The sequence below is a fragment of the Macadamia integrifolia genome, unplaced genomic scaffold, assembly GCF_013358625.1.
Source record: "Macadamia integrifolia cultivar HAES 741 unplaced genomic scaffold, SCU_Mint_v3 scaffold2106, whole genome shotgun sequence".
Classification (NCBI taxonomy): Eukaryota; Viridiplantae; Streptophyta; class Magnoliopsida; order Proteales; family Proteaceae; genus Macadamia; species Macadamia integrifolia.
In genome coordinates, this window is record NW_024868514.1 from 76469 (window position 1) to 97636 (window position 21168).

General features: G+C 38.8%; 1 protein-coding gene across 12 annotated transcripts in view; it reads right to left on the reverse strand.

Annotated features, from left to right (window-relative positions):
• LOC122065727 (tRNA-specific adenosine deaminase TAD2-like) overlaps positions 1–20888 on the reverse strand; it is a 29159-nt gene extending 8271 nt beyond the window's left edge. For 7 of the 12 annotated variants that reach the window (XM_042629563.1, XM_042629562.1, XM_042629561.1 and 4 more), the window contains exons 1-6: positions 20756–20888; positions 17240–17302; positions 7749–7786; positions 1118–1277; positions 922–1018; positions 610–713 (exon numbers count right to left, since the gene is read on the reverse strand). In XM_042629563.1, coding sequence (XP_042485497.1) covers positions 610–713; positions 922–1018; positions 1118–1277; positions 7749–7786; positions 17240–17302; positions 20756–20849 — 556 coding nt within the window. In that variant the 5' untranslated portion in view covers positions 20850–20888. The other 5 variants (XM_042629565.1, XM_042629564.1, XM_042629566.1 and 2 more) reach the window with 5 other exon arrangements.
• Positions 20889–21168: the final 280 nt, after the last annotated feature.

A 21168-nucleotide genomic window follows, 5' to 3' on the forward strand; every position in this document is an offset into this window, starting at 1 on the left:
CCCCCACCCAACTTGGACTATATGTGTGGGAATTGTATTTGAAGGTATTACAATTAAACATTAAAAACAAACGCCCATACCCAACTACTATCAAAACAGGACTATTCTTTGCCATAGACTGCATTACTAGGATCTGACCTAACTCATAACCAGGTCCAATGCCTTAGATCATAATGGTGATATTCGCTCCAAGTTAGATCAAAGAATAAATCATGCCACCAATGCAACATATCTACAGTAATTCCTAGAAGTAGGGGAGTAACCAATTGTCAGACTTGGTGGTAACCTTGAACCAACTAGCCTGTAATCAGGTTGTAAATGCCACTTTTGCAGGTTTACAAAACTTTGCAGACCTGAAACTAAAATATAACTCTTGTCAGGATTATTCCAATCTCCCAGTTCCAAAGTGCATGTCAGCCCAGTTCAATCTGGATGGGCTGACCCAACCCATATACAGATTCATTTTAGGCATAGATTTTTTTTATTTTTTTTTTATTTTTTTATTTTTTTAATAAGATGAAAAGACAAAGAAATGTGGGAAAAGCATGAAAGTAAAATTTATGGAAATGTAAATCGCTAATAGTTAAAGATTATGATGGAAGTACATACCATTGGGGTTCCCTTGCTCATAGAAACTTCGGAAAAGAGAGATGGCTTCTGTTGCCATAACTGATCCAGTGCATTTAAAAGCCTTCCCTTGTGAAAATACATCTCTGAAAACGGACAAGTTTTTCAAGCTTAGAGTTAGATGTGACATACTATACACATACATATTTTTTGGGGTGAATAAATATTCATTAACCAAGAGAGAAAAAACAAGAGTAACTGAGGGAAAAAAATCAATCCCACCTGGAATCAAAGAAATGGGAGTGGGATGGATATTAAACGGGGCCTTAGCATTAAAGGGACAAAATAGCCAACCTGAAAAGGTTCTCTGAGCAATTTGAATGTAAAGATAAGATTGATCCACAACCCCCAAACTTATCATTAGAACAGCCATAATATACTGCATTCATTCCTGAAAGAATAACAAAAAACAAGTTATAAACAAGTGAATCATACATTTGTCTTAGGAAGAAAATTATTTCTGCGACCCAATATGGTTAAATGAGCAAACCAAGTATTGATAATGCTGTTGCACACATTATACATGGTTCACATGTAACATAGAGGTCACATCTTGAAAACTTCTGTGCAACTTCTGATTCTGACAGTCCAGTACTTTGCCACTGTTCAAGAAGAACATCAATGGCTTCCATCTCTGCATGTCTTGTTGCCTGCAAATGTACAAACAGTACCAAGCATGAGTTTTTTAAGGCATGAAACCTAAGAATTATATTTAAAAGAGATTATATGAAAATAAAATACAATGTAGAAATAAAATGATGTCCCTTGAATTTTTTTGGGGGGGAGGGGTGATGATACTGTGTACAGATACCTCAATTGGATAAATTTGAAACAATCACATTGTTTTGGTGAAGAATAATACAATAATAGTTCTAGACTTCAAGATGAAAGGACCCCCCAGTAGACAGAATACTTCAAAAAGTTTCACCAACTACCCATGCCACTGGAGTAGCTGAGGTGAGCCTACAAGACCTGCTAACCTAGAATGTTAGTTACAAGTGAAAGTTGGATGGGAAGCAAGTACGTCAAAGAAATTGAGGAAGTTGAACATCCTAAAATAAACAATATTACATTTTCAATTTTTTAGGTTATATAACTGGTCTTCAAAGTAGCATGGAATCTCTACATCCACAAATGAGAAAACTTCATTGTATTTGTTAAGTTTTTAGGTTGCCATGTCAAACATCTTGTATCTGTGTCCACCAACAGGCATGTCCTTCTCCTTGTTACATTGTTAACCACAGTTAGTGTTGGCAATAAGAATAGAAAAAAGTTGACTGATACTAGTTGTTGGTTTGCAAGATTATTTTCAGAGGTTGGAAATGTAAGTCAATGAGTAGTATGTGATCAGTTGATTTTGTTCTACACAGCTTCAGGAGAAACAACATAAAGGAAATAAGAACATAAAACAGAGACTAAACAAGACGAAGCACATACATTTCGTGTCTCAGTAGTTCGGTTTCTCCCTGAAGCAATGACCCTTCCATCCTCAACAACCACACAACTGCTCAATGTAATTTTAAGGTCACATTAGGACAATCCAGAAGCAGATAAATGGGAAATCATCAGAAAAAAAAAAAAAGAAAGAAAGATATGATATGATTTTGGGATGTATAATGCACAGACTCTTCCGCCTGCGCAGGGGTCGTTGCTTGGAGCAATGGCAAAGGGCTCTTTCCGCCTGCACAGTGGTGTGGGTTTGAGTCCTGGGACCCAGCTTCTTCGTAAAGGGGGTAAGGCTGTCTATCTATATACCCTCTCAGAACCCTGCTTAAGTGCGGGAAGCCTTTGTGCACTGGGTAACGGCCTTTTTTTTTTTTTTTTTTGCAGACTGGTTGAAAAAAGAGAATACTAAAGATATAGTGTTAAATATTCATCATCTCAATTCTCAATAGTTTTCAATAAATAGGAGTAATGACAATGCAGAATACTGAACTTGGTTCCCATCATGCTTCCACTTCTGATCATGCTGCTCCTTCTGCTAGTGCTCGTGCTCGTGCTCGTGCTTGTGCTTGTGCTCGTGCTCATGCTTCTGTCGCAGTACGTGAACGAGTTCTGATTCTTCCACCAGCATTTCCACAGAGGATGACTTCCTCCTCCTATACTGCTTCAATGTTATCCACCTCCAACTGTAGTCCTCAAGCTGGGCCGTCTCCTACTGACTGAGATCTCACTTATCTTTTGCAAGTTATCTTCTGGAAGTTCCAGCTCTATCCAAGTTTTTTTTTTCAATGCCAAGCAAGTCTACAATAGTCTATCCAATGTTTTTTTTTTCCCCAAGCAATGCTACTATCGTGTATCCCATGTTTTTTGCCCATGAGTAATGAAATCCAATCTATTTAATGGGCAGACAGTCTTTTGCAATAAAAAAAAAAAAACTGTGGTAATCGAACAACCGATTTACGATAACAGTCAGACTGACCTGCATGGACAGTACGAGATCACAAGTTCCTGTTCCGATCAACTGATCGAGCAAATCGTTTGTTAATTACCTGACCAATCAATGTTAGCGGTCAACTTATAGCTTTGGACGACAACTTCGAAACCATGACCCTCTCATAGACTTCCGATATTTCAATCAGTTGACTAATTTAATCTGCTATTTGGTCCTCAGTAGCCTGATTATCGTTTGCATTAATGAGTTGGAGGTGTTCAGTGCCAATTGCAGTCTTCCAATTGTTCAATCAGACGAACGAGTACCAGCCCAAAGTGCTCTTCTAACAGTCTTCTGGTAGATCAATTGGTTGACTGATTTAATATGCGTTTTGGTCCTTGGAAGATCAATTATTGGTCCTTGGTAGGAAAGAGAGGAATTCAAATTTGAATTGACAAATGATTGATCGCTTGATCAAAGAAAAGGAAAAGTTTGTCATTCCCGGTAGCGCAGAGTTTTAAATCTCGTGGGCAAAGATTGAGTAAATGAACGGACTATTCATTTACCAAGTTTGTCATTCCCTAAACACCCCTTCATCTTCCTGGAATTTGGTGTCTTAAAATTCTTTGCCTAAATACTCTCTACGATGAAGAGAGACCGTTTTTCTTGTTGCACTACTTCTCTTGTTCCTGTGATATCTATATCTTAGCAAGAAACAATGGATTCTCGGAAAGAATATGAAGAGAGACATTTTGAAAAGATCATTCAAAAGGGATTCTTCAACACAAAAGGATGTTGGATGAACTATTCTTCAACACAAAAGGATGAAGAACATAATCCAAGATATGGCAACAAAAGCCTCGGTACCATTTGATGAGATACAAGAACAAATTCCAGGACTCAAGGATGTCTCTAATACAATTACTCTTCTCAAACAGTATATTTCAAAAGGTAATTATGTCTTCCAAAGAATTATCCGAAATCTTTCTAAAGAAAAAGAGATTAAAGATGAGATGATTAACACTCTTCATGAAGAGTTGAAGAATTCAAAGGAAGAAATTACAAAAATCATTAGCATGGAACACACGGTACGGTTATAGGTTTAAGAAAAGAATGTTTGGAGCAATTGAATGGGTCATTTATCATGTCACAGCAGTCAAAAGCATATGGTGGGTTCTATATAGAAGAGATGCACCTAACATAAGTTTTTACCATAAATCCTATTAGTCTCAATAACAGTCTGATGTTGATGTATCAATGTTTGAAATGGAAATAGATGAAGACCTTCAGGGATGCACTAGGGACTTTCGACCGTGCAGCTGCAAAGGCCGGTTGGGAAACTACTGCTCCTGGTAGGTTTATAAACTTAGTTTCTTTGTTCAATTCACAATTGCACATATGTATGTATCCAACTTCCAGCACTAACCAAGAATATTCTAATGCAAGTGAATGGTGGGTGCTATATAGGAGAGACACACTTAAGGAATGTAGCAATTAAGGTGCTCTACCAGACATGTTTCGCTTTTGGATACAAGCGCAACTAAAGTATGTTTTCACTCATCCACTTGAAGAGGTGGAACCAACTGGGTCAAACATTTTGAGCAGCTGATGTATGTGCAATACAACATAAGATTCAAGATGTAATACATACGCATGGGGATGGAGAATGAAAAATACCTAATTCGTAAGCCCGACCCAAAGATTGCTAGTCAGATGGGGGCCAATGCTAGCGAGTTCATGTCTTCGCAAGAGGGTCAAGTCCACACACAAACACCCCAAGCTTTTGAGTCCCAGCCTGGCATGGATGATGAGGATGTTGACTGATCGCATGCCAGTGGCCACAATCCACATCATCACCTTCTGATGGTGGTGATAATGATGATGGTGGGTAGTGATGGAGAAAGATATGCGAGCGTTCAAAAGGAGTATGCCCAAGCAAAGGTGGAGCCAAACCTATCGATTCACAAAGGAGGAGTCAATTTGATCATGCTACCCATGATGCCGACCGTGGTGCACATGCCCCCAAACGTATAGGTTATTCCCAAGGCCCACACCACTAGGTTCTTCCTTATCTAGCACATTTGGAGGCCTCAATCTGGAGGGTAGTAGTGGATATAGTGGGTTTGGGTACTGGGACAGTGATGTGCACCATCATATCTCACAAACACATCCAATGTTGGGTATAGCGCGTAAAATGGGTCTAATCAGCATGGCTCTTCATCATCCTCATTCCGCCCTACTCATTATGATCAGTCACAAGGTGTAGCATCTTTTGCGGATGGCATTATCTCCTTCCCATGCCCCAGCAACTCTATCAGCCTGGTCCACCGAGCAGCTATGGTGGAGGCACATTTGCATCATCTTCCCAACCCGATGATCTATATCTGAGGTTGGGGTACCTAGCAATCTAGCATAGATGTCAAGGCGTCGCCTAGGAGATGACTAGGCATTCAGGTGGCCTAGTTGGGGTCTGGGCGACTTATTGCATTGGCGCCTTACTGCAAGGCGCAATACATATTTATGTCAAAAATCATTTAAGTAGATGAATATTACATTTACTTAAGATATTATATACAAAAACTCCCCTCTTTAAATCCAATAAAAATATATTAAAAAGCCAACCCCTCAGTCCAAGAACAAAAACTGGATTTTTTGTTGTAGGGTTGATTTTCAACTTTCTAACATTCTGACGTGATGTGGCTTAATGAAGATTTTTGATGACTTGATGTGGCTTAATGTTGATTTTTTATTATATAGGATATATATAGCATACTAAATAATGTTAAAAAGAGGGAAAATAAAAAAATAACACTTGAGCATTTTGGTCGCCTAGGCAACGCCTGAGCGTGCGCCTTGTCACCTAAGCACTTAGGCACCCCTCTATTGGCTTGGGTCGCCTTGGCTACTTGACAACTATGGTACCTAGACTATGTTGATGGTGAGGCCTATCAAGCTATTGTGATGGACTTTTAAGTGTTTTTTCTGACATACCATGGCCTGGCCTTCTTTTGTGATCACGTTGGACGAACGGTTTCATTGACGGCAACAATCTTTCTCATCTTTCGGGCCAGCTCAGAACTCTATGCGGTATTGACATAGAGTAGGAGACTAGGAGGAAAGGCAACGGTATTTTGAGTTTCACTTTTGATGTGGGTTGACTCATTGTACACTCATGATGTTGACATGTAACATTTTGGCATTTAATAATGTCTAAATGATTTTTCTCTATTTGTGACTTGTAATTTCATATTTCAGTTGTTTTCATTTATTTTTGTATATTGTATTGCTAAATTATGCGTTACATAGGCTATCTTTGAGAAACATATAAGCAAGGTATGATGTACACTGTCATCCTAGGGTATGAAACCAAACTAACATTTTGAGTGTGTTTTTCAGCAATCTAAAGGTTCCATTGTGTTTAGGACTTTAGGTAAGCTTAATTAGGGTCTCTGTCAAGTTTCAGCCCAAAATATGGAATTTTTACCACAGAAATGGTCTAATGAAACCATCCACTGAAACCTACAGGATTTCAGCTAGGGTTCGGTTCCGACTCTGGTGGAAACTGACTTCTTGAACCTTCCTTCTAGTTAGGGCTAAGTACTATGCAATAGGTGGATTCCTGTTTCTATTCCTCTTTCTTCATACTTCTGTTTTCAATTTATTTCTTCAAACATTGAGGTCATTTCTTTGCTCTTCCAGTAACCTGTGGCACCCGGTTTTCTGATTACTTTTCTGTTAGTTCATATCTGCCATACTTCTCTATGTTCTGATTTAATTAGCCTGTAATTTAATGCTTAAGATTCCAAAATAATATTCTAATATTTCCCAATCAGAAGACTGACTTTGGATAGTTACTCTTCTAGTGCTCTCACCTGTGCTCTGTTTTCCCACTGGTATAAAGGACCTGTCTATCACACACACTAACTGACCTTTGATTCCTGATCTTTCTTAGCAGCTCATAGTCCTCATTAAGAAGCTAATTGACTGGAGTTTTAAACTCCATCAGAATGGTTCCTGTTGAGTTTTTGAATTTCTCTATAAGTTTCTCATAGTCCTCTGCTTGTTCTCCATTATGCTGTTGTTAGAGATCCATCTAGCAGATCCCCACTCCTTGGGTCCCCAATTAGACGTAAGAGAGGAGATTTTCATCACTTGGAAGTTGGAAACTTAAAAGGGTTCGTGGGGAAAATGGCCACACTGATAAATATTCGATTCTTTAGGATAGATGCTCCATCAAAGATTTTCAATAAAGTTCGCAAATACACCAAAATTCTAGCATCATGTAAGAAGTAAGAACAGTAAGTATTGGCAACTCTTCTATTACTTAACCCAACATTTGCATAAAATTAATCACAAACAATCACATTTAGAAACATCCAAAAGGTGGAAAGAACCTGCTTATGAGTAGTACACACACAAGGAGAAAACTCATGAAAAAGCACCAACGAAAGAAACAACAGATAAGGAACCAGAATGCAAAGAGTGGGTTCCTTCGCAATTTTTCCTCCTAAGGTAGGCAATAAGAGAACAAAGAAAAGGAAAACATTATGCAAAAGAAATCAACAGATAAAGAGCAAAATGTCTCCTATGGCAATGAGGAAAGCCAAAAAGCAAATTCCACAAGGGGAAAAAGATGGAAACTATGAAAAGGTCGGGATATATAATCTTCCAATGCCAATGTTCCCTGAAAGACAAGGGATGTACACAAAAAGACACAGTAGACGAGGGTTAATGATGATAGGCTTACCCAACAGGCACTTCGAGGCTGTCCAAGGCCAGTTTTGCCTAACAAAACAATAAAGAAGCAAGCAGGAAGTCAAAAGAGTATTGATCCAGTAAAATTAATCCTAACTTTTACTTGGCAAAGGATCACTTGACAAAACAATAAAGAAGCAAGCAAGAAGTCAAAACAGCATTGATTCAGTAAAATTAATCCTAACTTTTACTACGCAAAGGATCACTTGACAGTTACATCTAAATATCTAAAATCACGACGGTTCTTTTTTCTCCCCAACCCTGCCCCCAAAAATAAAAAAAAAATTTAGAAACTATGGAAAACTTGTTAGCTCACCGCAGTGCCCTATACAATTTACAAGTACGATATTTAATGCATAGCTACAAGTTCATTGCAACTTTAATAAACTTAGAACTGATACAAAAGAACTAGTTAGACAATTCTAAGCTATTGACTTCTTATGATTGCAGAAAGATGTTATTGATGTTGAATATACATATCAAACTGACTATGAACAAGGTAAATATGTTCAAAACATTGATTAATACAAGCTGACAGAAATGACATGTCAATGATTTGTCAGAAGTGAGCACCAACAGAGGAGAAAAGTGAGGTGAATTTCAAACTCAGACAGAAATAAATTCATTAGCTAATGGATAAAGTTCCTTGCATATATATATATATATATATGATATTATGTTGGAAATACCCCCTCATATGACCAGATCTAGGAGGTTACCCCTAGTTTAAGAAATCTCAAACCATGAGTCGTCTATCCCGCTCCATGTCGATGAGATCGGTAGGTGAAGTGAGCGCAAGTACTAATGTGCTCAATTATGATGAACGAATAACTGATCTTGACAGAAGACTTAAAAAATGGGACATGCCAAAAATTTCACAAAGAGAAGTTTATGAGAAGATTGGCTTTCTCACTTCGAAACCATCAAAACTGTAGAACAAATCATAAATTTCACAAATGAAACACAAGAAATCACACTTTTTGATCCAAGGTCTTTACAAGACCACCTCAAAAACAAATTCAACTATGTCAGGCCTCGTCCAAGTGGCCATCAAACCTCCGCATCGTGAAGGCCTGAACACTTTCATGTTATTGGCCTTGCGTGACCAAAGATTCCTTGATTTCAATGATTCCCTTCTCGGAGCCATTGAAACAAGTCTTTGTTATGGTCCTGTCCATTTTAATGTTTACTCGGACATGTCCATAGCACTCCAAGATCCAAATATCCTCCATTCCCTCAAAATTAATCTCAACACCCATGGATACAGAATGATGCATAGATCGGTTCCAATTGTTATCATTCATCGTATCAAATACAAAGCCATGAAGACTGTCAAACCCAGAGCCCTTAAAAGATCTCCTAGAGGCTCTACTCTTTACCTTGAAACCGATTGCGTTCAAGGGCAAATGGTTTACCCTAAACTTGTCCAGTGGAAAGACATTTCTTTCCCTACCAAGTGGCAGTTGCAAACGACTGCCCCTCAACCTCAAATTTCAAATACCAATATCTAGTCTATCTCCCAAGACTTAGACAGATTAGTTACCCTTCGATTTAACCGACAAATTCCTCCTCCAGTTTATCAAAATTCTCGTAGGTCATGCTCTGGCGCATCAACCTCTTCAAGTTATTTTCCCTTGAGTTCTCCACCAAGAACTCCTCCTCCAATCCCAAACCTTACTGGATTAAATCCCGGCCAAAATGTTGTTCATGGAACCTATGAAACTTCATCCTCTGTTCCAGAGTCAATCCAATCTGACCAAAATCATCTTCAATCTCCGACCTAGTCAGAAGTGGCTCCGCCCCAACGTGACCCTGGTGTCTATATGCTTCAAACCAATGATAAATATCAAATTGACAAACACTTACTTCGAACAGATTTTGAATCACTAAAAAACAAACAAAAACATGATTGGTTCTTCAAAACCTCTAACCTTGAACAACAAGCCCAAATTAGAACAAATTGGTATGATTTTATGACAAATCATTAAACAAATGTTTTCTTTTTTACTTATTTTGACATTTACGCCTAGGATAACAACAAAGATTACCCCTGGCATAACCAAATCTCTACCCAAAATGCTACCCACAGATCTTGGACCCTTAGTACCGGTCCAACTACCACTGCTATCCATCCCCCAGTGGAAAACATCAAATATACCTTCAAAAATATAGATTTAATTGCTTCCCCATTTAAAGTAGCTGAACAAGATGACCCAAATAGAAAACAAATTGAACAATTAAATTTTACAAATTTAAGCCTTCAAACCATAGATGATCAACTCTCCCAGGTTGAGTGCCTTGTCCAACCAAAACCTGTGGTCTCTTCATCCTTAGTCCCAACCACTATTCCTCCTAGTACTCCCCTTTTCAAACCATATAACATTCCACCAACACAACGAGAACTTAACAAATCCATTTTAGTTGACCAAATCAACCATTGTCTCGCAACTTTATCTTCCCCAGAAACACCAATGCAAAATCAAGCAACTGCAGAATCTGCCAACCAAGTAGTTCTCACTCTTGAAGGATACTCTTCTGACTCGTCTAGTTCTGACTATGAGTCTCATGTCCTTCCTCAAATTAATCAAATTGGCCAAAGTTCAACCCAACACCCGGTCTTCCCTGACCTTCAAATTGAAGCTAGAGGAACTGCTCCTCAAGCTTCTTACCAAAGTGGAATCATCTATGAATGGAACATAGATGGTCTATCTGAACATAATCTCATGAACAAATTACAAGAAATGACCATGGTTAGCAACGCACATCGTATCAAGAATACGGCTGATAGTGTTGTGGCTACCTTGCTTATTTCTGGCTTTACCGGCCAACTAAAAGGATGGTGGGATTATGTCCTGACTGACGACCAAAAAAATGAAATCTTATTAGCAATCCAAACCACCACTGAGGGTACTCCCCTCTTTGATATTGAAGGAATGCCTATAGAGGATGCTGTTAATACTCTTATTTTCAGCAGAGCAATACTTTTTAGATAACCCTTAACTCAAAGATCGAACAGCCGAACAATTATCAAACCTTAGGTGTAAAAAATTACACGACTTCAAATGGTACAAAGATACCTTCTTGACCAAAGTTTTAACTAGACCCAACGCAAACCTTCCCTGTTGGAAAGAAAAATTTCTTACAGGTGTTCCAACTTTATTTTCTGAAAAAATTAAACGTCTTCGTAAAGAAAATGATGAGATTATCCCATATGATCAAATGACTTACGGCCAAATTATTAATCTAATTCATGAAGAAAGCTTAGCCCTCTGTACTGATATTAGATTAAGACAACAAATTAACAAAGAAAATAAATTTTACAAACATGAATTAGGAGGATTTTGTGAACAATTTGGCTTTGCTCATCTTAAACCTCCAATAAAACATAAACACAAATCCTCTCGTAAATTCTACAAAGACTTTTACAAATCTAAAAAATATGCCTCATGCAAACCATTTACTACTCCTGAGTTTTGCCAAAAGTCCCCTTTTAAATCAAAACATACCAAGTATAAGAAGCCCTTCAAGGCACCTAAAAATTCCAAACCAGACCAAACTTCCCAAGGTTGTTTTAGATGTGGTAAACCTGGCCACATCGCCAAATATTGTCGTGTTTCAAAAAGAATTAATTCTTTGTAAATTTCTGAACAAGACAAAACTCAAATCCTTGCTCTTCTTCAAAAAACCTCTTCTTCATCCTCTGATGAACAAGAATACAAACTAAATCATGTCCATGCTTCTGAGCATTCTGTTTCTAGCTCTACTGATAATGACAACTTCCAAGCGTGTGCTTGTGCTCCCAAATCTGTTCGCATGTTACAAGCTTCCCCCCAAACAAATATTTTTGAATATATAGATAATTTAGCTTATCTAGAACAAAAAAAAGAGCCTGCTTAGAACAACTCTAGCAAAACGTTGCTTCCCAAAACACTCCCCAACCTTATAACCTACAAATAATAATAAAATAATTTGACAAACTCCAAACTCCTTCAACCCCTGACCACTTTGCAAGAATCAAAATTCTTGAAACCACTACTGCAACATTGCAGTATGAAATTAAAACTATCAAACAACAACTGTCTCTCCTATCTCGTCCACAAAATCAACAGAACCCTTCAACAAACAATGAATCCAACCCAGACGAACCATTTGTAAATCCATTCTCAAATCCCGGGTCAAATACTGGATTCGTTAATACCATTTCCTCTCAAAATTAGTATATCCACATTACTCTTATGATCAATGCCTCTTTCAAATTATCTACCATCGCCCTTGTTGATTCAGGTGCCCAACTTAACTGTATCAACGAAGGTGTCATTCCGACCAAGTACTATGAACGGACAACCCAACGACTGGCTACCGCCAATGGGTCTGGATTGAATGTCCAATACAAACTATCAAATACCCATGTTTGCAAAAATGGTCTTTGCCTCCCCAAAACCTTTCTTCTAGCCAAAGACCTTGATAGTAATCCTCGGCCAACCCTTTCTTGAAAAACTCAAACCTTTCAAAATTACTCAAGACAGTATAACTACTAAGTTTCATGGTCAAAATGTCATTTTTCCCTTCCTACAAGCTCAAACGTCTAACAATCAAAGTACCAATAAAACTAAACAACTAAATTTTCTTAAAACTGAGCTTCTTCACCAAAGAATTATGAAGCAAATTAACCATCCCAAAACTATCCAACAGATTAACCAACTTCGTTCCAAATTTTAGCATGACCTTTGCTCTGAGGTTCCTGATGCCTTTTGGCATCAAAAGAAACATATGGTTTCCCTCCCATATGCCAAAGATTTCACTGACCTTCAAATCCTCACCAAGGCACGGCCTGCTCAAATGAATCAAACCCTTCTTGAAACTTGTAAACAAAAAATTAACGACCTTCTTGCTAAAAAACTTATTAGGCCTAGCACCTCTGCCTGGAGTTGTACGGCCTTCTATGTTAACAAAGCCTCTGAAATTGAAAGAGGAACCCCAAGACTAGTCGTTAATTACAAACCACTTAACGATGCCCTCCAATAGGTTCATTATCCAATTCCCAATCAAAATGATCTTTTACAAAGAATTTATCAAGCAAAAATATTTTCAAAATTTGATATGAAATCTGGGTTCTGGCAGATCCAGCTTCATGAAAATGATCGTTACAAAACTGCCTTCACAACCCCCTTTGGCATCTATGAATGGAATGTCATGCCATTCGGCCTCAAAAATGCTCCCAGTGAATTCCAAAAAATTATGAATGATATCTTTAATTCTTACGGACAATTTACAATTGTCTATATTGATGATGTTCTAGTTTTTTTGGATTCAATTGAGCAGCATTTCAAACACCTTCAAACTTTTTACCAAATTATAAAATCAAACGGCCTCGTCCTTTCAAAAAGAAAAATGGAATTCTTCCTCACCAAGGTCCGCTTTCTCAGACATCTGATCGAAAATGGTACCTTAACCCTTATCGATCAAGCTATATCTTTTGATGATAAATTTTCCGACCAAATATTAGACAAAACCCAATTACAAATGTTTCTAGGAAGTTTAAATTACGTTCGAGACTTCCTACCCCAAATTAGTAAAATTGCTGAGCCATTATATCTCAGGCTCAAAAAGAATCCGGCACCTTGGTCTTCTACTCAGACTAATGCCGTTCAAACAATCAAAAAATTGGTTAAAGAGATTCCTTGCCTTTTTATCCCTAATCCTGAGGCACCCAAACTTGTCGAAACTGACGCCTCTGATGTTGGATATGGCGGAATTCTCAAACAAAAACTCCCAAATATTAATGAAGAACAGCTTGTTCAGTTTACTTCTGGTACCTGGAACCCAGCTCAAAAGAATTACAATACCATTAAAAGAGAAGTTTTAGTCATAGTTCTCTACATCCAAAATTTCAAAATGCAATATTAAACAAACCATTTTTAGTTCGTGTTGATTGCAGCACTGCTAAATTTGTTTACAAAATGATGTCTCAAATTTAGCTTCAAAACAAATTATTGCCGATGGCAAGCTTTACTCTCAATTTTCGAATTTCAAATTGAATATATTAAAGGAAAATCCAATTCTGTCCCTGACTTCCTTACTCGTGAATTCCTATAGGGCCAGACTCCTCAAATTAACCTTCTCAAGATGGCTCCCCCTAAGGAGTTTACCTCTTCAAACTCTCTAGTCCGCTCCAAATCCAGTTACGACACCATTGCCGCCCCCTCAAACCAAATTGTTACACGTAGCCAACCCCAATTGGTCTCCTCAAACCGTCTTTATTCTCATGTCGTGGTCCTTTCCTCGGCCCCTGACCCCCTTCAAACCACTAACAAAGCCAGCTCCAACCTCCAAACGAAATGCAGCAAAAACACAAGAATTCTATGAATACATTCTTGTCGACACTGACTCTGTCAGGCTCAAACTCAACTTTGACAAAAATGACCCGTCCCTGGTTACACATACAATTGTAACCATTTGCAAAATCCTTAGCCTCAAAGATTGGAACAATCATCCCCTCACCAACAAAAACTTTTCAAATACCTATACCCCCTCCGGGTATCATTACTATGACTACCAGGAGGCATGGTAAAAGCATTCTTATTCCAAAACAAGAACAAGCATTCCTGGTTCTTTTGTTTTGATTACAAATTCAATAATCATACACCCCTCTGGTTTCCTCGGTAAGATCAATATGGCCCTATGGTCGATATCCTTCCACAACAAATATAAGCATCCTTCCAAATATTCTGCAAACATACCCAACAGCAACTGCACTAGTCTGGTCTTCTTCGGTTCTTCCTCCACTGCAGCCTGGCATGGATCCTTTTTTGGGATTATGAGATCAATGACTTCCAAACCCAGGACTGGATCGCCCCCGTCCTCTCACGTGTTTATCACGTCAAATGGTGGGACAATTGTGATGTCTCCAAGTGCGAAAAGTCGACCCTCATCCAAAGCCTTATAGGTCTCAAACCGATTCCGGTTCTCCCGGCCTCATCCAAATCAAATATCAAAAGCGAAAAAGAAGTCCTTCTGGCACGTCTCGCCGAACTTGGCTCCGACTCAGAAGAAGATTCCAACGATGGTGCCTACAGCCTAAGCTCCATCAAAGGATCTATGTTGGCTCACTGCCATCATGAACAAATGGCCCAAAACCCCTCTAATAATAATCCAGATGTTGAACCCTCCAGTTCTAAAGCGTCATCTTCAAGCAAATTCAAAACAGTGACCTCTCGCAAATCACGCTGGGCCACCTCAAAGTCAAAATCTTCGACCAATCGTTGATTTGGTCCTTAACCGTCTGCCAAGACGGTATTAAATTGGCCGACTGGTGATGTCGCTAACTCACCTAGTCAAATAACCACGGACAACCTCTATGAGGAAAGGTGGTACTGCTACTGTCCCAGTTTAAAGGACAGTTAGGCCAATACTAGGCTCAGTTAAATATGGTATACCCCTCTTGATCAAACCAATGCGGAAAACAGTGTCTCTTACACGTGGAATGCCGTGGTGCGATCATTGAAGATTCCAAATCAAAGATCAAGATCAACTCCAACTTTCGGTGCCAACAGTGCTTTCAAATAGTGCCAAATGCAAATTCAAGTGCACAGTACCAAAATTTCACTGTAATTTTGTACAGTGAAAAATGAAACCCAAATGTATCACAAACTCAAATGAAATGTAAATGTGCTCTCTTGATCTATAAAAGAGGCACTTCCCCTCCTCACAAATCACTTGGACATTTCACCAAAACCTTAGAATTAGAAAGAGAGGTTTTCCCAAGAGCATCGCCCCTCACTAGTTCTCCAAAACTCTTCAAGAACAAGCTTCGCCGGACCTCTCCTACCTCCGCCGGACTTCAAAACTTCAAGCAAGGCTCAGATCGTCCCCTCCAAGTTCGATCACCCTCAAAGGTTAGCATCAACAACCATCAAAGCTCCATCAAAGACCAACCACCCTTCTTCTTCTCAAATCCTCCAACCTAAGCCACCCAAACCTTGTAATCAAAGATCTCCAAATAATATCAAAGTTTACTTTTGAATTTATAATTTGCATAATTATTTTCTGCATTTTCATCTGCATCTACCATCTGCTTCTAGTTCTATCTTCAGATCAAAGCTTACAGTAGTGCCTCTTTGATTCTAAAATATAGATCCAGTTAAGCAACATTTACTTTATGTTCTTATTTTGAGTTCTTAGTCTTGCTTTATTTATTTGTTTATTTTAATTTTGCACAAATTAGTTCTAGGCATGGTATTGCACCTATCCTAGTTCTCGTCTCCTTGCTGGATCGGAGTACGGTATTGCACCGGTCTCGTTCTTCTCACCACACAGAACCAGGAGAACCCTATTGTAGATCGATCCTGTTCTATGGTCTACATATATATATATACAGCAAAATAAATTAGATATTTCATGATTAAAGTTCATAGAGGAGCTTTCATGAATAACACAATCATAATGTTCTTTCACTGCGTAAATCATGTTCTTTCACTGCGTAAATCAGGCTAACTTCAAACTGGTCATTTTCATGTTAATTAAAAGGAAGTTACAGAAAATTAACCCAGTTACTAAACCTTAGGATATCTGAAACACCAACGAATACCTTCAGATAAAGACTGTATTGACCAGACAGGTTTGAAGAAGATGATGGAGAAGCAAATTTTCCAGTTCACACTGGAGCAGGGACTCCAATTTTTTTCTTCCAATTTCAGTGTGCCCCCAACTAGGACAGTAAAGCTTCTGGCAATGATTTACATAGTTTTTCTACACCTAGAATTGTTGTGGTTGATTCAAGCTAAACTAATCACACCCACCCACCTCCCAAAGAAAAAATTTGAAAAAGAGAAGAAGAGCAACACAGAAAAGGGAAATCCACTTCACAAATTGTTTTTCACACGAAATGTAACAAGGTTCACACAATAACGACAACAGTAGCTGAGTAGGAGCATGGGCTGACAAATAGAACGAAATAGCTCATTTTATATCAATTTCTTGATTTTGAATCACCTTACATCACAGATTTACATAAACTTTGGACATCTCAGAATTATTTCTATTATCTTGTGACGCCAACAGGTTATTTGCAGAAAGGATGAATTTCATTAGGTACACAATTACACAAGAAAGCAACTAGTGCTTAAACTGCAATGGCACATCAAGCACATAATGCTTAAGGTAAAACACTTAAACACCATGGCCTCAAAAGATCAGGTGAAAATGATAACGTATGAAATATATGTATAGGTGAAATATATCATCACACCATCAATGGCAGAAGTTAATAATGGCATGCTAAACATTTCATTCACAGGAGACTCTACCATTGCAAGAAACTTCAAAAAACCATGGTACAAATTTTATCCTAAACAGCTACTGCACATCTAGGTCCATGTAAGCATACTAAAGGACCACAGTCATGGAGTTCATCACATACAAATTCAAGTCCAGACTTCTCGTTTCTAGTTAGATAATTAGATTAAAAGATAGTTTATACATTACCTGCTGTAAAGCAAGCTCCATAAATGCAAGTGTGGGAGGAGGAATGTCTCCCTCTGATGCCATCTGAAAAGCAGCATGAAAAGCAAATATGAAAACTTCAACCTATCGAAAAAAAAAAATGGGCGAGGGGGGAGGGGGGGGTGGGGGAGAGGGATCTAATGTAATTAAGGCTTGGATCAAATAAATCCAATTAATCCTGCATTATTAGAATTACCTCTTCATCTAATCTAATCTACTAGGACACCTGACTGGAAAACTAAGAGTCTGGAACCCATGCACTTCAAGTATTAACTGACTTAAACAACAAACCCATCAAAATACTTCTCTTTCATAGTTTCAAATGTCATGAAACATCATCCCCTCATCACAGGCAAAGGCTTCTCTCATTAACTAACAGCAACTCTGAGTCTATATCTCTCGAGCATTCATCAAGCTACACATTACATGAATGCTACCATTACACCCTAAACACTGATAAAAGGACAAAAAGAAGAAAAGAACCTGAGTCTTGCTTTACCTACAAGCTAGCACTCCCCTCTCAACCAGTGTCAGCCTCCTTACCCCAATTTTTTCATCTTCACAAAACTAATCAGAACTTGGTGTGCAAAACATTCTATTAAACGCTCAAATTAAAAAATATTCACCATCAAAAACCATATTAGAACAGCAACTCTTACCAACTATTATGAATCAATTAAACAATCAGACCCTAATTTCACATTCATCAATCAAAGACAGGTTCAATTCTAACATTCTAGAAATCATGCGTGGACTAAAAACACATAGACAATAACAAAGACAGTCTCCGGCAGTTGTCATTCTCCTCACCTTCGTTCTCTGCTCAACGGGAAGAGAGAAAGGGTTATTGCAGTAGGAAGAGCTAAAGAAGGTGATTTTGAGCTGTTAGAAGACATTTTCTAGGTGGACGCTAGCGTACGCTACACAGCCTGACCGCACTCATTCTCCCATAAATAACGGCTCAATGCATCGTGCACGGCGTGTTCCTGTAGGTACGCGGTCGTGACCGTTGGATGAGGGTGGTGGGCAGCTATGGAGAAATCAAACCTAGTCACGGCGAGTCTATGCAGTTTCACATATGGAAATTTCGAGGGCTACGATTCACCTCCCCAAAATCCTTTGAGAGTCTCCATGACAATTGACAAATGATGAGGCTCTCGCCGAAGCCTAGCTTCACGAGTGGTTATTGTCTGCAGTGAGTGCGGTAGTGCGGTGAGCATTGGATGGCCGAGAGCATCCGGGCACACGCGCAGAGGTCATCTCAGCCATCCGATGCTCACCGCACTCACTGCAGAAGATGTTTTCACTGAACCTTTTCTCTGGAATCCAATGTTACCAGTCCTAACAGAACCATCAGATCTGTCTACAAGAAGTTGGATTGAGCCTGATTGTGCCAACTGCTAACCCAAAGCTAGGATTTCCTACCCTGAGGCCAGGCAGGTTTGCGCTTGGTTTGGGCATATGTGACCTCAAGCCAATCTAGGGTTTTCAAAATTCCAGCTCAGCCCATCAAAGGGATTCAGATCCTCTCCAGCCACGTAGGGCACCCAATGCACATCCGAAAATTGGAAGTACCTAGGCATGCATCCCAACACACAGGCGCATATCCCAAGGGGCTCCCATATGTCAAATTCACGTTAGGCGTCAAAAGCGGTGGAAAGGATTTCGTTCCCCAATTATAGTTGCACCCTTAGGTATGTCCCAACCATATGTTCATATGTTAATCTAAGGCTTTCCCTAGCAGTTGGCACTTCTCCATTAGGAGACTACTTAAGAGACTTGATCAGTGGATCAAATTAACCCTTGGACACCCAATCTGCAGCTAAAATACAAGTCCATAATCTAGAGAAGCCTGAAAGCTTTCCCATACTACCAATTACTGTTATGATTTACCCTATGGCTGATGGGATGCAGGGGACAGATTGGCTAAAATAATTCATTAAACTGATGGGATGCAGGGGACAAAGATGCTTCCTTTGCCACAGATGTCTCAGCCAATTTCAGCAAAAGGAACATCCTTCCATAGCCCACTCCATCCATGAGTAACAATAAAAAACGCACAAAAAGGAGGGAACCTTACCAACATCTATTCTGGAAGCAGCAGAAAGAAACTTCAAGAATGGCTCCATTAAATCCAACTTAAAGGAATATGTAAATGAAATGTTAAATTGAGTTATAAATTGTATTGAGTTCACCATCCATCAAATAAATAAACTAATTCAAGCACATTTAGCAAATAAAAAATTGCATTTCAGTGCTTCTTCACTATCACTCATTAAATGATTCAAACTGAAGCCTAGGGTGGGTAAGGTGTTAGAAAGAATTCTTTCCTATGTTGAAAAAGTTGGTCTAAACAGAGCAAATTAAACTGAGAACTTTCCATTAAACTGAGTTTCAAACCAGACATGAACAGTACATGAAGGGACCTGGAATTCAACTGAAAGGAATGAGAAAACTAAAACTTTAGTACTAAAGCTATGGAGTTGGTTTGCAGGTTCACTGTGAATGGATAAGCCTTAAACCCATTTACTGCTGTTAAAATCAATTGTCCATGACTTTCCAGTCCTGGTTTTCCTTTCAAAGAGTAAAGGTGATCCAAGACACCATTTTTGTCAAGAATATGACCACTACACTACACACACTCCGCTCCCAACTCCTTCTGTGGCTTCACTATTTGAAATGATTAAATTCCATCTCTATCAAATCAGGGTGTCAAGTATTTATACGCTAGCTAATCTCTCTTTAAGGGTCAAGTATCTCAGCTTTCAAAAAGTGGAAAAGGGAAAGGAAGTCACATATGCCAATTAATGCCTAAAGTCCAACAAACCTTTCTTTCTACTTTGCCCCTTCCCCGATTCTGCAATGTAGCATGGCCGGATTGGATCCGGTCACATTACGAATTGGCTGTGACGAACCAATCACTAGTATTAGAGCATTCAGCAATCCTCCTAAGAGTTGTTAGTGAATGAAATATAAGCTGTAAAGGAAGGAAATCACACACCTAATACACACTAAAGATTCAACCTATTACCTAGTTACTTCCCTTCCCAGAACAATTCCATCACCACTGATTCAACCATCCATTGCAGATGGTTACAGCTCACTTCTTGCGATGGTTTCAACTAAAAATTATGCCTATAAAAAGAAGCCTAAAGATTCCAATCACAGGTCAGAAGAACATTCAATTTATTAGAAAGCAATCACATGTCAGAAGAACATTCAATTTGTGCACATGAGAACAGTCATAAAGAGAAAAACATCTATATTAACTTGAAATAGATAAAACCCAACAATCTCTCCTTCCTCCCCTCCCATCTGAACACCAGAAACATGATATGGGTTAAATGCAAATGACTGAACCCTACCAAACAAAGAGAAAACCCAGAAACACCCCTAGAATCCACACCAAGGTACTCCTGCAACTGTCCCCTCTCTCGCCCTGGTTTTCAAAATCTTCCCTAAAACAGAACCCTGAGAGCGAGAGAGAGACATACCTACGAGAGCTGCCTGAGCGACGGGACTGAGCGGTGAGAGCTGCGTGAAAGTGACGGGAGTGAGCTGCGACAGATGCGTGAGAGACGAGAGGTTTCATGAAAAGAGGGATTTGAGGTTTTTATGGGAACAATTTCTTCTTTAATTTCCCTAAAGATCATCTTTAAATTGATTACTTTTATCACATGGATGACTTCTTGAATCGGTTCGTTTCCTGGGTCCGTTTGGTATCGTTTCTGTTCCAGAAATGCTGTTTCGTTTCAAAAACGAAAATTTTAGTTTCTGTGTCAAAACGCAGTTTTTAAACGAAAAAATTGTGTTTTAAAATTTCAGATTTTTATCGGGAAATTTTTATTTTTTTTTGTAAAATGGAACGGAATACGGAACTTTATTTTGGAGTTCCGTCCAATCTCATTTTT